This window comes from Galleria mellonella, unplaced genomic scaffold (assembly GCF_026898425.1).
Source record: "Galleria mellonella isolate WM207_F2 unplaced genomic scaffold, CSIRO_AGI_GalMel_v1 utg54, whole genome shotgun sequence".
Taxonomy (NCBI): Eukaryota; Metazoa; Arthropoda; class Insecta; order Lepidoptera; family Pyralidae; genus Galleria; species Galleria mellonella.
The window spans coordinates 1,543,653-1,561,453 of record NW_026442114.1 but is presented as its reverse complement, the minus strand read 5'-3'; the positions used below and the strand labels follow the sequence as shown (position 1 = coordinate 1,561,453).

At 32.7% G+C, this 17,801-nt stretch overlaps 1 protein-coding gene across 4 annotated transcripts in view; it reads right to left on the bottom strand.

The window, feature by feature from the left end:
* Positions 1-17,801, bottom strand: part of LOC113513180 (protein TANC2) — a 359,681-nt gene that overhangs the window by 22,771 nt on the left and 319,109 nt on the right. For 2 of the 4 annotated variants that reach the window (XM_052898860.1, XM_052898862.1), the window contains 2 exons: positions 8,543-8,950; positions 7,689-7,802 (listed from right to left, as the gene is read on the bottom strand). In XM_052898860.1, coding sequence (XP_052754820.1) covers positions 7,689-7,802; positions 8,543-8,950 — 522 coding nt within the window. Of the gene's footprint in view, positions 1-7,688; positions 7,803-8,542; positions 8,951-14,441; positions 14,463-17,801 lie in introns of those variants that run through there. The other 2 variants (XM_026897160.3, XM_052898861.1) reach the window with 2 other exon arrangements.

Below are 17,801 nucleotides of genomic sequence, written 5' to 3'. Positions count from 1 at the left end.
GACACACACGGCGATGTTGATGTATGTAGACTTAAATATATGTATGTGTATGTATGTATATGTATTTAAATAGTTTATCAGGGGGCATAATATATTGTTATGGGGATTAGTAGCCTCATTGTTAGCAATACATTCCGTCAGGTCGACCTCTTCGCGGTTCCCTCTGGAAACTATCGTGTACTATACAAGTGAATCCATCACGATAGGCTAACTGACCTGCCTTTTCATTGTCAAATACCATCCCTCACTGGTGCCCCGTCAGCGTATACCGTTAGCGCAGGCGGGGTTACCATTCCATTATCATCCATTTAAAAAAAATAGTTTATCATGATTAGATGACGACATTATTTGTTGTGTGACTTAACTAACTTAACTAGTGATATCCCATATCTAGAACTAACAAAATTTTTCATCGTGTCTCCCACCAAATTGTTTATAATTACTCCTCTCCATCCACAGGTTGCCTGGAAGAGATACCTCTTAGCGATAAGGTCGCCCATTGTTTTCTCATTGTGATTATTTCTTGTAATTATTTATATTTATAATAAGTTTACTATTGTAATCTTTTGGAGGAAACAATAAAGAGTATCTATCTATCTATTTAGTGACTTTCAAGATAAAGTTGTTCTCAATTCGTCTATTTTTTTTTAAATACATTATGTAGTTTTGTCGTCAATTTTGCATCTATTTTCACAATTCTTTTTGTGAATAGCATAAAAAAAGGTTATTGTTTTTTTTTCATAGTTTTGTAGTCACTATCTATCGTTATTAATGTTGTTGAGTTTGTTTCTTTCTTTTCCTGCATTAGGTGTTATTTTACGGATGTTCATATTACTGGTTAGTCGATTAGATGTTAGATTATTTGTATGTGTATAATTGCCAATATTCGAGTATGAACTACTATTCGTTGAGGCTTGTCTTTCCTATTTAGTCATACATTTTTGGCTGCTATTTGCAAATTTGCAATTGCATTGTTAAAATGTTTACTGAATACAAATAAAAGTGTCTGGATTGGAAGAAATCTCTTCATTGATTATTTACGCTTGTGTACCTTATCATTTTCGTTATGGGGGTCTACAATGAAATGAAATTTTGAAATTTCATATTTTAATTCGTACCGAAATCGTACCAGTAACATAACATTTCGTTCGTCATAATTTCTACAATAACATTTTCAATATTTTTAAACAATACGTATTGTGTAATTTTAACGTCAAATTTTTGTTTCGTTCGCTCCGAACTTTCTTAAGACATATCATGGTAGGCCCTCTGATGTATATCTTAGAAGAGAATGTATAAAAATATTTAAATAAAGATATAAACGAATAAAAATCACAATAGAAAGATTTAGAAAAAATATTATATAATATACATACGACAATAGAATATAACGCATCACCGACAAGTTGACTCGCTCGTGATCTATCAACAAATCGTTGACCATGACACGGTCTGTGCGTCTGTACGTTATTGTATTCAATGATTCTGTTAGTGATGATAGTATTACATTATCTGTGGTGATGTTATGCGATGCGGTGGCGCGCAGCCACCATTGTGATGGTAACATGGCTATAGATCGGACACTGTCAAGGTTGATTGGATTGATCTATGATAACGCTTGTTTAATTGTTTACTTTTGACGGTTCCGTACAAATATATAGTAATAATAATCTAATATATAAAATTCTCGTGTCGCGGTGTTTGTTACCAAACTCCTCCGAAACGGCTTTACCGATTTTTGTGAAATTTTGTGTGCATATTGGGTAGGTCTGAGAATCGGCCAACATCTATTTTTCATACCCCTCAATGATAAGGGGAAAATGATAATTAGCATGTAAAAATACACGCAAGTTCAAATTTTCACCATTTTACGATAAACCTCTGTTTTATAATCGCGATTTTTATATTCCGCATTAGGCGCACACTTACAGTGTTAGTTACTCGTATTTTTTATTGAACTAAAAAAAACATGTTTTAGAATTAATGTATATGGTAAAACAACGTTTGCCGGGTCAGCTAGTAATAATATATATATATATATATATATATATATATATATATATATATATATATATATATATATATAAATTGTATACTCATAAATTTAATATTGTTTTTTTTAATTTTATATTAATTTTTAATTTATATAACCATAAAGCAGTTGTGTTTGCAAGGCTGTGTTTCGGTTTGAAGGGTGGGATATGGGATATGGCGTGAATTTACTGGGTACAGAGGAATAACACCTGAGTCCTAAGGAATGGCAACGCATGGGGGGTATCATGGGCGAAACAGTATACTCTGTTCTGTCCATGGTACTGCTCATGTCTCTAGGCGACGGTTACCACTTTCCATCAGGTGGGCCGTCAGCTTGTTTGCCATTCTAAGTTGTATAAAAATAAATTGAATAAAAAAATAAAATGAATGAAATATATACGAATAAAATATAAATATGTCCGTCCACTTGTCATTTCAAGTTACATAAAAAATGCATTCCATATGTACGAAGATACCCTTTTATTATTATATTTGTTAATTTAAATCTTTTATATTTATTTAAATCGACTTCTAAAAAATGAGGTTCTAAATTCGTTTTTTTTATGTTTGTTACCTCATAACTTCGTCAGTTCTAAATGGATTGGAAAAATTCTTTTTTTAGTTTAATTTTTAGACCAAAATAACTGGTTTTGTCATAATAGACACTTCTTTCTTGTGGGATCTTTAAATATTATGCTCCCAGTCGATCAATATATCCTGGTCACGTGGAGAAAAACAAGTATTACTATAAAAAAAAAATACTTATTTCAAATTTATGTTTCCTTTAATAGCTGTTCCCTGGTTTTATTTTACTGCACATGAATATTTGAAGACCCGAAGTTCATACAAAATAAGGGAACTGCACCATGAAACACGACACGTAAATCTATGGTGGTACGTGATAGCAATAAGGTTATGGCGTGTTATGGTCCGTTGACCATCCATGAGTACTGTCAAGGTTGGGCTGTTTCAGTTACCGTTTTTTAGATCTTCTTTCTAAGTAATAATAATAATAATATTTATTTAATTAGACTACACAAGGCCCATTTTGTTAGTTACAAATTGACTTAACCTATGTTAGTAAATGAGCGGTCATGACGCTCTTGCATTGATAACCTGTCCCACCCAATATTTTAGGATGGGACAGTCTATTTTATCAGCAATTGTCTTCAGGATACTGTTTGAGCTAACACGCACCCTACCCAACAGCGAAACAATTCGTTTGCGCCGTATTGCGTAAAAATCGTCCGTACGCTCCCGTGCAATCATGAGTAATAAAGTATAATATTGACTAGGAATTATCTGTTTTCCCGCCGCCCGCTGTTGCTCTGTGGTCCCGGCATAGAAAGGCTAGCCCTTCCTTTCCCGCGGATGTCATAAGAGGCGACTAAGGGAGAACGCGGGATGGGCAGCAGCGGCCCTCTTAATAAAACCTAAAGCCTAACTGCGGTTGCCAATCCGTCTGTCGAGCGTAGCAACTACTGGAAAAACCCTCCAAGGGGAGGTTAATGTTCAGCAGTGGACATTTAATGGCTGATAAAATGACCACATAATAGCAGAGCTTAGGATAAAGTATTATTACAAAGAATATCAAAGTATTAAGAGACTAATCTATATTTTATGTAAAATTGTTTAAATTGTTTACGTTACAGATATTGAACAAACCATAGATCGATATAATATAGATGAGATCACCTCATTACCATAATAAAGAATTGACCCAAACATTTGTAAACTCACGGCCGGTAGCGTTTCACGGACAACGGAAGCGTTCTTTGTACTGACTTCGAAATAAACAGTGATAACTAGTGTTGCACCGAGTCTGACTCGAATACTAGTAGCTCGAATTAGTAATAGTTACTCAGGTACTCGAATACTCAATATTACATAATTCGAATACACGATATTCGGATAATTGCAGTATGCGAAACTTGTACCTGTATTAGTATATTAGTCGAGCGTTTATTGTAAGTTTTTATATTACTATTTAACCATTAAATTTTTTTTTTATTACAAAATGATCAATTAAATGACTGTATATTTGTCACATTCATTAAAAGTAAGCTTGAGAAAAAATTTAAAATTATTATTCGAGTCTTAAAGAAGTACTCGAATACCCATACAAATCCTCGAATAATTGTTCGAGTACTCTAACTCGAGTCAGGATTCGATTATTTTTTCAGCGAGTACCAAAACATTCGAATACCATAAAAGGTCAACTCGGCACGTCACTAGTAATAACGCGTTCCAATCCATTGCGTTTCTAGTGAATGTTGTTTTTTGTTAATCCATTGTTAGTTTTGTAATTGGATAACAGGTTGTAATGAGAGATTAGTGTTTGTCGTGCTGTTAGATAATCGTTTCATGTATTTCGAAATAGGATGAAATTGAGAAACGTGTCAACGGACCGGGCCGTCGCTTACAATCACAAACGGGCGTTGTTTTAAGTGTTTTGAAAAAGGGAAGAAGTACTTGTTCGTTTGTGTTTATTTTTAACCGACTTCTAAGAGATGGAGGTTCAAATTAGATTGTATTTTTTATGTTTATTACCTCATAATTGTGTCAGTTTTAAACCAATTTAATTTTTTTTTTCAACTAAAGTGTTATACCCAGATTGGTCCCATAGAAAATTTATCAAAAACGGCTCAGTAGTTTAGTTTACAAATTATAATAACTGGATTATTATTGCCGTAATTAAAGTAGTTTTTTTATAGAACTATTTCCAAGCAAAATCTTATATTTATTAATTTATTCATTAAATATAATTATAACATTATGACAGCAAAAGTTATAAACCTAGTGTGCTAACATACAAAATTATAATAAAGGTTATAATCCGACTTCCGATATTATAATATATTGTATTAATGATAGTGACTTATAGTTTGAATTCTAAAGAGAATCTAATTTAGTCAATGTTGACCGAACATCAAAATTTTTGCAGATTTTAATAGTATATTATTATTACCTAAAGTATAATTTTCTTGTAATTTTGTAATGCTGATGGCGAAAAATTACGTACTCGTAAAATATTTTTTTTTTATATGTGGAAATGGAATGGTAACCCCGCCTGCGTTAACGGGATACGCTGGTGGAGCACCAGTGAAGGGTGATAGATGAGAACGAAAACAGGCCAGTTAGCCCATAATGGTAAATTCATCAGGAATTAACCATGATAGTTTCCAGGGGGAACTGCGAGGAGGTCGACCTGGTTGGGTATATTGCTAGCAATGGGATTCTCAGTCTCCATTACTAACAATCCTTTTCCCCCAAAATAATTATATTTATATCACTAAAGTACATTACTATACTACATATAATACTATAAAACAATAATTTCATGAAACTATCAAATTTAAATGTCAGGTTAAGAGATAAGTTGAAAGAAATGGCGCTCCAGAATACAGCCTACTGTGGGTTGACCAAGGGCGGTCTGATTCAGTCATGTCACAAGGTAACCGCCCTCGTAGTATTGTTTGGTGGCATGTTTTGCAAATCTATTTGGCGCCTATTACCTGATCTTGACTTGAACTAGTCTAGTCAATTGAAAGCTAATGGAACACGTAATAAGTTTATTTTTTCAATGGTTGATAATGAAATCTATTAGGGATAGGTGAGAATGAAGGTAAGTCACTTCACCCATAGTGACGAATTTATTTGGAAGAAAGCACGAAAGTTTCCAGAGAAGTCGATCTGAGAATGAGATTGCTAGTAATCAGGTTGGTAGTTCCCATTACTAACAAAGTAGGTAGGCATAAGCACGAAATGATAAATTATGTAGTCTTTTACTTTTTTGCTTATGTATCTATATATGTTATTATTTGTGTGTCCTAAGTAATGCGAATAAATTATATATCTAAACTAAATTATTTTAGTGTCGATGCATATAATTTTCGGCATTTAAAGATGCGAAGTTATAATATTGAAATTTTTATGGACGAATTTTGGTTACGTGATGTCAAAATATTTTTTATGTAGGTGTTTATGTAATAAATAGAATAGATAGACTAGACGACGTTCATTTAACTCCCTTAAGCTTGATTAAAAATTAAGTCAAGTACAACTACTAAATGAAATTTGAAATTTTATTTTACATTAGAATCATTTAATATGAATAAATTTAATAATAAATGATACTATTTTGAATTAAGAAAACATGCAATTAAATTAGAACATATATTTTCGTATTGGAAACTAAACATTGCCAGTGATAGTATTTATTTATGGGATTGAATGGTTTTTGCAATAAAGATCGAAGATCGGAATAAAAGAGATGATCTTATATTCATGTCACATGATCACGAGATCGATTTAGATGTAAGGACGAAGGAGCTTTTATATTGAGATCCACCGTACGTCGAGGAAAGATGTTTCGAAGTGTGAATAATAGTCAAATAGACTTTATGAGATTGCTTTTAATATATGATAAAAAAGCCTTTCTGTTATACCTTTTAGCAAACCTATTAAATTCAGATTTCTACTAACATATATATATATATATATATATGTTAGTATAAGATATATATATATATATATATATATATATATATATATATATATATATATATATATATATATATATATATATATATATATATATATACTAATTAACAATCTACTTACTTTTACTACTTAGATTTTAAATTACCTAAATGTATCTAATATGTTTCTATCTAATCTGAATAGATATAAGATAAACAAAACTATTTAAACGGAAAATGAATTAGACTTTCTTTTTCGAGCACCGAATGTATAGTAAACGTTATCCACCACTAATTGAATATTTTGACATAACATTAATTTTAAACCTCATATAAATCTGTCAAGCACAAGCGTCAGTCTGTCCAACCGAATCATTCATTGACTATTCTTATTTACATATACAATTTGAAGCCACATAACTTCCTTGATTTTATCTCTCCATTTCTATACCATCGACTTCATTTATCAGATCGGATGATCGTTTTCGCCCACGGATCGATATGTTATTTTTGTCACCGATTTGTTATCTTCATGTTTTCGTAGTGATTGTTGATGTATCTTCATCATCGAACTGAGATTTATGACTGATTCATCATGCAACAGCGTTTAATTCAATACCAATGTAAATTCACATGTTTGATACAATAAAAATTACCAATCATGTTGATTTAGTAGTAAGAATCACGATAAAATCTGTTAAATGCATCAAATATTTTTAAAGAGAATAGAATTCAAAGAATTATTGAAAAGGTCGATGATATTAAATTTCTTAGCGTTATATAAAACAAACGCAAATCACCACACAAAACAAACAAAAACTCAGAAAAGCGGCGTAACAAATGCACCTCAGAGATATATGCGGGCAGGCAATAAGAAGTGCAAAACTCGAGCGACAAATGTGCCAGATCAGATGCAGAGGAATGTGGACTGAATACCTTTTGATTCAATTAAATTCAAAATCGACTATAAAATCAAATTAAATGATAAGAGAATGCGCTCTTTCCACGCTTTACGTGTATTTTATAGACCAACTGTCGTTCGAATCTCGTTGATTGTGTCATTATATTTAAATTTATGGATTAGTCTATCAACAGATGGCAACGCTGATTATTATGGGCATAGTAGTAAAGTCCACATTCCTTTAACAAACACATATAATTCATTGTCCGTGCCTGCTAACTGGTTGAGCCCTTGTGGCACTGACGAGTGCGCCGACCAGAGCGATCTGATCTTATTGAAGACCAGGCTCGGCCACGCCGCCGTTCTTGGACCTTCCTCTGGCAACCCTGTTGAATACATTGGATGCCTGATATAGCCGGCGCCGAGTGTTGTAAATAAACTGGATTGCTCAACCGTAGAAGGCGTAAGTAATGGCCTTTCTTATTACGAAAATTAATTGAGAATTGAAAGGATAATATTAGTTACAGTGACAAATAGAAATATCACAACCAATCAACAGATTAATTAAAACCACTAAGGGGCAAGGGCCGTGGTGAATTGGAACTAATAGATTTTATTAACAAACCCACGGCTACGCGCACAATATATTTCATTATGCCACCGTGAAACACAGTGGGTCCGTATGATATAATTAATGGAAATGAAAACTGTAACAGATGCTAAGATAACGTTCGCAGTCGGCTTGTCTGCGCGGGTTGAATTGCAAAACCAACGGATCTATACCTAAAGTGATAAATACGCTAGACAGACAACCGGTCCTTTACGGAACCTACGTACATCCGGCGGGAACGTGCGTGGGCGCACTGTCGCAAGCGTCGCTCAACGTTATTTACGATACAAGGAATCTTCTATTTATGAAAACTTATAGGCAAGTCTCTCGGACGAGTGAGAGGCGCTATGTTGACGTCTTATGAATGAAATTTCGACTCAATGCCGTATAAGACATCAATGAAGTGCATTGCGTGTACAGTAAGTTGTCGATTACGCCATGTCGACGTCGATGCAAATCAGTGGCTACCACGCGCGGGCCCACTAATATGTAAATGTTATCATATAAATTACTTACCAGATAGAGGCACGTGGTTCTCGTGAGAATGCCGGGAAGATCTCGGTGCGAAAGGGCTGCGTAAGGATTTGGGGCTAAGAAAGAATCTCTTTCTCGTGTGTGGTGGCGTGGGGCTCTGTGTGAGACTGGTGGGTTGTTTTGGCGGTTTTGGCAAACGCATTGGCGATTGCCAGTCCTGGTCTTGTCTTTGTGGGGACGGCGTATATCGATCCATTACTTGCTGTCTGCCTTGCCTCTTTCTGGCACATAGGGGGCACGCTTCGTTCCTAAACATGCAGGAGTAGCAGCGCTCATGTCCGCAAGTATCGATCAGCTTTCTCTTTTTGCCCTTGTCAAAGGGCATATTACAACTCGGACAGGTCGTGCCTCCCGTCTCGCTCTCGAGTAGCTGTCGTATCGCCGCCAGGTCTGTAACAAGAATGAGGAGGGTTAATCTTATTTTGACGATTGCTAAGTACATTTCCGTAGACATATATCATTTAGTATGCAAACTGGGTAGTTGTCGCTCTATGCGTGATAATCGATTAATGTTAATGATCCTTGAAGCTATTTTAACTAAGGATAATGGTGTAATTCGAGAGCGGGGAATGAACTGTTACAACCAATTACTAGAATGAGGATGTAGAGATGGAATTTAAATGGGATTATGGTACGACGAATGACGGTGTTTTTATAATGTAAAATAGCAGTTTAACGCTTCTTTACAGCGGCGTCATTACAACTGTTTTGACTAGTCGTACAGATTATTGCATCATAAATAATATTGTATCGATAAAATATTGCTATCTTAAAGAATTTTCATTTCATTTAACTGATTTATTGGTAAACATCATTATGACTTCTGAAAATGTGGTGTCTCGATCAAAACTTAAATCAACACTTTCAAATTAAGGGGATCGTAAATCAACTGTCTGTAAACGAAGTAATTAAATCTGAACGCTATCTCACGACATAGTAAAGGATGGGTATATCGTTTGGCTCGCTTTGATACATGGTTACTGCGTCCCGATTCGTTGGCGACAAATGACATGCTCGAAGATTGCTTGCCGTATGCGCATTCTTTGAGGTATTTTATCGGCGCTTCTCTTTTTGAAGTAGTGTCATCGCGTCGCAATATCTCGTGCTCACCAAAAATTAGCTTTTATATGGCTATCAAATTATACAGTGTGTTTATCGGACATAAAGTTAAATTATTATTTTGTTGATGAAACAGGATTTCCATTGAGCATGATTGCAGTAAGCTGGTTCCGCAGCGCAGAGTCACTTTCCTTTCGTGACCTTTTCAAAAGATACTTTTCCATTCAATATTTACTTTAGTTAATAATTAGTCTTAAAATTGTGCATATAATTTTAGTTTCATTAACATGTTTTTAATCACATCATACATTATTCTGATGAATTTTGTATACTTGTTATTAAAGACTAAAAAATCTACTAACATTAAAAATGTAAAAGTTTGCGAAGGTCATCAGACATTTTACAGTCAATCAGGTATGGCTCAGTGGAAGGATTTAGATGAATCTTAGGATGCAGACGTATTAAGTTTTAGTTTATACCTATTTATTATAATAATTACAGAAATTATTGATTAAGAATCTTTTACTATGTGTGTTATTGTTATAAATATTTGTATCATCAGTAATCTTGCCTAATAGTATACAGTAAAGACGAAGAAAAGACTTAAAGATGGATAGCATGATATCTTGTAGTAGGCACAAAATACTATATACAAAAAGTGATTGAAGATAGAAGAGTCAATATAAGATTAAACAAAATAGAGAAAGAGAAGCTGATAAGGGCAAATAAGAAAAAGAGACCTACTGAAGATAAAAAGATATGCGAGTAACTAGGTTCTATGACCTAAGTATTGTATCAAATTATTTATAATTGTATGTACTTATTTCTAATTTATGTAGTTGTTTATGCGTTACAATAGTCTCACTATTATACCTTATACCACTGTAACAGTAGTTATAGCATTCATTACTCTCAATACTAAAATAATTCAGACAATTCTAATTTTGATACTTATAATTTTGTACTTGGATGCTTTGGAGTAATTTCTATACATTTTCAATATCAAGTACTAATAAAGTGATCAAGTACTAATATAGTAATAAAGTAACGAATGAAGTGAATTTTTAGCTAACTTCAAAAATTCTCTATTACTAATAGGAAAGTGGAGAAATATTATTAAATTTCAATTGAAGCATTCTATCGTCTATTCATAATGCAATTTTAGCCAAAAAGACTTAGACTAGAAAGTCAGCTGTTGCCTTTTATTAAATAATGTTTTCAACCACATCAGCTTTTGCATTTACATAAAGGAGAAAAAATTCTGCAATAAATTTTACGACTTCTAAGTAATATATTAATTTAATTCCTGTTGTGATTGTAAGGGTTAAAAATATCGTTCGAGACATCTTAGTACGAGGGTTTACAGTTTGTCTGACTGGGCAGACGATGAGTCACGGAAAATCTACAAACACAACAAAAAATGCAAGCGTTTCCTGAACGTATATTGTCGATTGTGAACCTTATTCTTGGTAAATAAAGTATCTGATTGTACAAAATGGCTTAGTCACGGTTTCTTAGTAATATGGTAGTAATTTTCGGTAAGACACATCAGTTTTTGCGGTTGCCTCTATTAAGGTTAGACGGCGTGGTTATGTCTGGTTTTTTAACCCGTTCCTCAGATTACGAATTATCTGTTTTAAATTATATATCTCTTTAACCGACTTCGAAATCAGAAGGTTCTCTAGAAAGTTAATAGTCGAGTACATGTGTTTTTGTATTAAAATCAACATGAAAAAAGTTTGAATTCTTTATTCGCCTATATGTTTAAGAGTATATGGCATGCCATATCTTCCTTGATTTTGATAATGGTAACTCTATCTGCATTCAATAGTGTTTTTTTAATTTATTGGTCCTATATTAATTTTGTCACTATTGAATTATTTAGTTATTTACGGAATAAAATCTTAATTTGTACTAATTTTGATTAATGTAGTATTGTAGAAGTAGAAAGTAGTGATAGAGAAGAACGTATATGTAGTAATCAAAATGATGAGATATAAAGGGAATCCAAATATGAATAATGGAAAACTTGTTCGAGATGTGAGCAGTGATATAACTGAATTGAAATCATAATGTAAAACGTACAACCTTAAGAAGACAAAGGCCAAAAGGATGTTGAAAGTACAGCAGGTACTCAGAATTTAAGTAGGTTACATTTTTAGGTTATGTTTGATTATTGTTTATGAGTATAAAATAATATAAAACTTTTAGGAATGACACATGACCTTATACATAATATCTTATTTTGTGTAGACATTGTTTAGCTGTTATTAGGAAGAAATTTCTTAACAAATTGTAAATTTAAATTTTATGCTTTAAATATTAGGCATAGTAAAGGTAAAAGAAAAAAAAAAACAAAATACAAAGTACATGAAATTAAAAATAAAAACCTACTAACGGTTTCTATAACATTGTAAAAATATGACGATTTCTAATTTGTACGCCAACGGTAAATGTTATGGCAACATCATCCTATGAAGAGGCACAGGTAAATTAATATATTGCGTTTGATTGTACCTGTACTAGGTTTACAGTTTGTAGTAAAGTTGAGGACACGTAATTATGTAGAAAGTAATAATATCTGAACGTACTTTGCAAATAGGGTTGTCATCTATAGAATTATTAGAGATAATGAAGATACTTGTAACGTGGGATTCGAGCTTAGCAACTAAGCAAAATAAAATATATTTTGCTCACGGTCAGAAATTTAAAAGTTATTCAGGCTCTATACTGAATTTCCTTAACTCGAATGAATTGAAGAGTTTCTTAGATAAATGATAATGCTAATAATAAATGCTAGATAATTTTACAAAACATATTAGAATTATTTGCAGGCGCTATAACATATTTAGTTAATCTTTCTTATCAGGTAACTAACTATATAGATGCAATTCTATAAAAATAAATTTAAAAGCTCCATATTTCAATATAGCACAATTGGGATTCCATCGAAATCATTAAATGGTTTCAATTATAGGACAATCGAATAAAAAACAATTTTACTGATAAATATTTCTTAAGAAACAGTTGACGACCCTAGCTGCAAAACAAAAATATATATTTTTAAAAATAAATTATACATGAATATTTCATTTTTTCGCATGAATTGCTTTGAAACGTTGGGAACATAGATTTTTTTACAGATAAATTTGTATATAATGTCTTAATAATAACGCAGTAAAGTTAAAAATCGAATGAAAAACAAACGTCATACAAATGTACTGCAATTCAAATCTACAGGAAATGACAGGTGCAGAATAAATGGAAACTGTTTGTGGTTCGTAAATGCAGCTTTGAACTCAAAATTATACTGGTAGTATTATTTAGGTACGGTTAAATTTGAAATAAAATATGTCCAATTTTATTTAAAAATATTGCCTTACAAATAAACAATCTTTATGTAGCAATAAGTGGAATATTTTTTTTATTAATAACGAAATCACTGATATATATGTATTTACCAGAGGGAGACGTTGTACAAAAGTGGATTGCTTGGGTACCTCTGTCCCATTCGTGTTTCAACCGTGAATTTACTGGGTACAGAGGAATAACACCTGAGTCCTCAGGAATGGCAACGCATAGGGGTTTCATGGGCGAAACAGTATACTCTGTTATGTCCATGGTACTGCTCATGTCTATAGGCGACGGTTACCACTTTCAATCAGGTGAGCCGTTAGCTTGTTTGCCATTCTAAGTTGTATAAAAAAAATATCTTTCACACGCTCCATCCACCTTTATTTCGCTCATCCTCTTTCTTTACATCTATCCACTTTCATACTTAACAGTTTCTTTAAAACACGGCTTTCATTTCTGCAATTCAGATATTCTACCCATAATGCCGATCATAAAAATTTTACTTACCATAGATGAAGTAACGTTATACGAATGTGTTTTCTTTCGGTAGAAGTGGCACGGACCTAATTACAACTTTAAGTAGGAACCTTGTTTGTGGTTAGAATAAAACATTATTTATTATTATTATTACATACGCCCATAAACAATTTAAACTTAAAAATTCTGATTCCATGAATATCTTAATCTTTAAGGTCAGCTGTTAATTAATGGTGGAGAGCAATTAATTGCATGTAATTATTATTGATTATGTCATACTTAGTAACACGTGTTAGTCGTTAACGTGATGATATTAGGGAATTTGACTGGATGTTAAACGTAATTTGTTTTTGGTTATAACAGTTTATTTTACAGTAATAGTTAAAATTTACGATACAGAATTTTTAAGAAAAAAAAAAATAACCCTAAGGTAAAGTTTCTCTTGCAGAAATTTTATGAATGTCTGAAGGGAATTGTGAAATAAAACATCATCTAAAATAATATTATAAGTGGATACATAAATGGATAAACTCAAAAAAAAAATAAACTTCAATTTTTAAAATTCTTTTATCTATAGATAATGCAATATTATCAGCGGGTAATATAGGCTTTATTTTAATTTTTAAAAAGATCGTGCGAAGCTGAAGCTTAATTACAAACTAATGTACAACTCTCACTTTTACTTAATTTCTTAAAAAAAAATTTTAACCAGACACTAAGAAAGGGCATGGGTCTCCTACCGTATAAAGAAAAACCGACTGCGGAAATTTATTTTAAAAATTTCTTTTTTTTTGTGTTATTGTATTGTGTTTACACTAATTGCCTTTAATGTTATGCTGGGAATGAAAAATATAGTGACACATTACTATATTTTATTACAATACGAATTATTACAATATTAACTGCATATTTATGTAAATATGAACTTAATTATGTATTATTATCCGCAACCGAATGTTAGTTTAGTTTTCGTAAACAAACAAAAACTCACAACTTCTCGTTTTCTCCTATGACCCAGTACCTATAGAAGAAGAAAAAAATATGAATCATAATTCGAACAGCTCAGTATTTTGACAGATGCAAATCACCATAGACAAGCGCAGATCTCTCCAGTCCGATTGATTTATAGGTCTATGGAAGACGCGGGAGATTTATGGTGAGCGGTGTGCGCGCAGCTCAACTCGTACCTACAATTGCGAATGGAAATCGTTTGTGGTTGTATTGCAACGTTGCCAGGTTGAGTATTTTATCGTAATTTTGGGTAAAAATTTCGTGGGGAAATAATCGGAGAAAAACAAAATCTTCGTGGATAATTTTTGGGACTTTTTTTTTACTATTTTCGTATTTATAAAGCTTATATAGAACGACAGAATATACCATTGAAGATAGTAAGATGATAGCGGTCAGCGTAAAGAGGGGCGGATTTTTTTTGTTTGTCGCTCTCGCTTTGTTATGTTTACTTGGTAAAACATAGTGAAAATAGTTAAAAGTTTATGATTCGGTCGAAGTAAAGGAAATCGAATCGATTTCGAGAAAAAAAGTATTTTAAAATTTGGGGAGAAATAAAAAAATGCACCTGGCAACACTGTCTGGTTGCGTACGCGCCAGTACGCGCTATCAGATTGTGCACCTGTAGTACTTATGTAGATGTGTTTGTGTCATTCATTACAATCCAGTGTTAGACACACTTATTGAGGTCAAAAGGTACATAGAATAATGTTGACATGTAGATAAATAAACACCGTATTCGCGGACCGGTTTGTAATGGGGATCAAGAAATCTCAATGAAGCAGTATCTAAAAAATATATATATATATATATATATGAGTATTCGATTTTTTATCTTATTTTATCTATATTTGTAATGATATTATAAAGAGAAAAGATTTGATTGTTTGTTTATTTAATCGTAATAGGTAAATTCAAATAGTACTCAATTTTTAAACTTTCACATTTAAATCGTAATTTTTTTTATAAATTCAGGGTTTGAAAAGTTATTTTCTGTTGAGAAGAAGCCGCAGGAAATTTAACAGTTGCTCTTTTATTTAATCTCTGTTAACATCATGTGTATTCATTTACTACTGTCTGTGTATTGTGTACTATGTATAAAATTACATAGTCATTAAAAAGCTCGTGTACGATCGACTAACACCATGCACATTTGTCATTCATTTAATCGTTTAATGTGAATATTATACTCTTTGCCTTTGTTCAATAAGTAAGTTTTCTAATAAGAGTTTTAAAATTAAAAGATAGATACAAAATATCCTTCGGTATCTTCTTATAACATTGAATGTCCAATCCTATAAAAGACCCATTACTGGTAACTTTTTCTAAATGATACTTCATATGTTTTTAAGAAACAGCTGAAGATTCCATACAAACATGACTGCAAACAACATTTTATGTTTACAACATGATGGATGTTTATTTATTATAATCAAGTATTTTTTTTAATGGGTGATAATGGAATGGTAACCCCACCCGCGCTATCGGTATACACCGGCGGGGCACCAGTGAAGGATGATAGGTGAGGATGAAGCAGGTCAGTTAGCCCATTGTGATGAATTCAACAAGAATTGTTCACGATAATTTCCAGGGGGAACCACGTGGAGGTCGACTTAATAGGGCACACTACTAGCAATGGGGCTGTGAAATTCCATTGCTAACAATCCCTTTCCCCCCTATAGCCAAGTATTGTAACGTCATAAACAAATGCAGTTTATTTCCCAACCATCTGTAGATAAGTACCCAATATTGATAGCACGATTGACGCACAACTAAAACTATTAGTAGAAAGGTCACTTGTTTGAACTTCAAGTTGTCTGATTATAAATTAAATCAACATTTGTTTGCGTTGTTAGTTTTACATATAAGAAAAAAAGAGAAACATTAAGATTAACATTAATATAAAGGATATAAAATTAATTACATCGATTTTATCAGTATTAATTTTAATGTAATAACTACCGTGTATTAACTAAAGTGTTATTAGATCGCAAAAGCTCGACTAGTTTCGGAATCAATTCGTGTTCCTTAGTCATGGGCGATTGTGACGCGAGCACGAGCTTGGCTGTATATATAACAACGGCTCTGGTTGTCTGTTGCAAAAGCCTCCACGTCGTCTATCCTTTGTTTTATTGATCCTTAATAATGAAATACATGATAGTATTGTCACATCTACGTACCATTTTGTTACTTACTCTATACCCCATAGCGTGCGTGTCTATGATTCTAACAGATAAAAAAACTTCTGACAAGGCGTGGGCAGTTGGCTCATGCATTTAGTTATAGCCACAAATGTAAATACACTTTGGTTATTAGTTCGGAGTTATTAAGACATGGTGCATCGTGGGAATGTTGCTTTCTTCCATATTTTAATTACCGAAGTGGTCCCATGTTTGGGATACGTCAAGTTTTCAAATTAGCTCTTGATGAAAATTTATTGTTGAAAGTGTTTGTACGGACAAATTGGTTGAACTCTCGAGTGCGTTGAGTTTTGTGCTTTTTTTTGTATCTAAATTTACGTATACAATTTGAAGGTGTATAAAAATTGAAGCGAAATTCAGCGTAACAATGAATCTTTTGTCGTTTGTTCTTACCAAATATTTTTGTTATCGTGTACCACAGCTGGCTGACAGAACATTCATGAAATATAGGAATCTTTACATTATCATTGTTGCATGGTCCAGTAATAGAATAGGCCATCCATTCTTTTCCCGTGGGTGTTATAAAAGGCGACTAAGGTAACTTAATAGTCGAAGGATGGGCAATCCCCATAAAAAACATCACTAAAACTGTCGTTGCCAATCCACTTGTTAAGCATGACATCTATTGGCGAAACCCCTTTTATAGAGGATGCCTATGATTAGTAGTAGACAGTTAATGACAAAAAATGATGATGATGATGAAACATTATTGTGTTATGCAGTAACTGTATTTAGCATAACAGTATTATTTTTCTTGGTGGGCAGAGATTCGAACCTGGAATGTAATATAGCTTAGTAATACGATCAGTTATTATTCTCCAATCCTTTAAAGCAAATATAGAGGCTAAAGCCTAACTGCGGTTGCCAACCTGTTAACGGTGGATGTGATAATGATGAAATATTAAAGCAAATATAAATGCCACAAAATTATTAGTATTATAAAAGAAAAATAAAAGCCACTGAGTTTCACTATGGTTTGCCATAAACTATCTTATAAATGATTCAAACCATCGTATCCTAATTTGTTAGAAGTAGGTAAATATTCACAATTTCTTTAATTACCTTACTAATATACGACATTTGTACATGAGATATACATAAGAAAAATTAATATGATGGGTTCTTAATACAATTTATTTGTC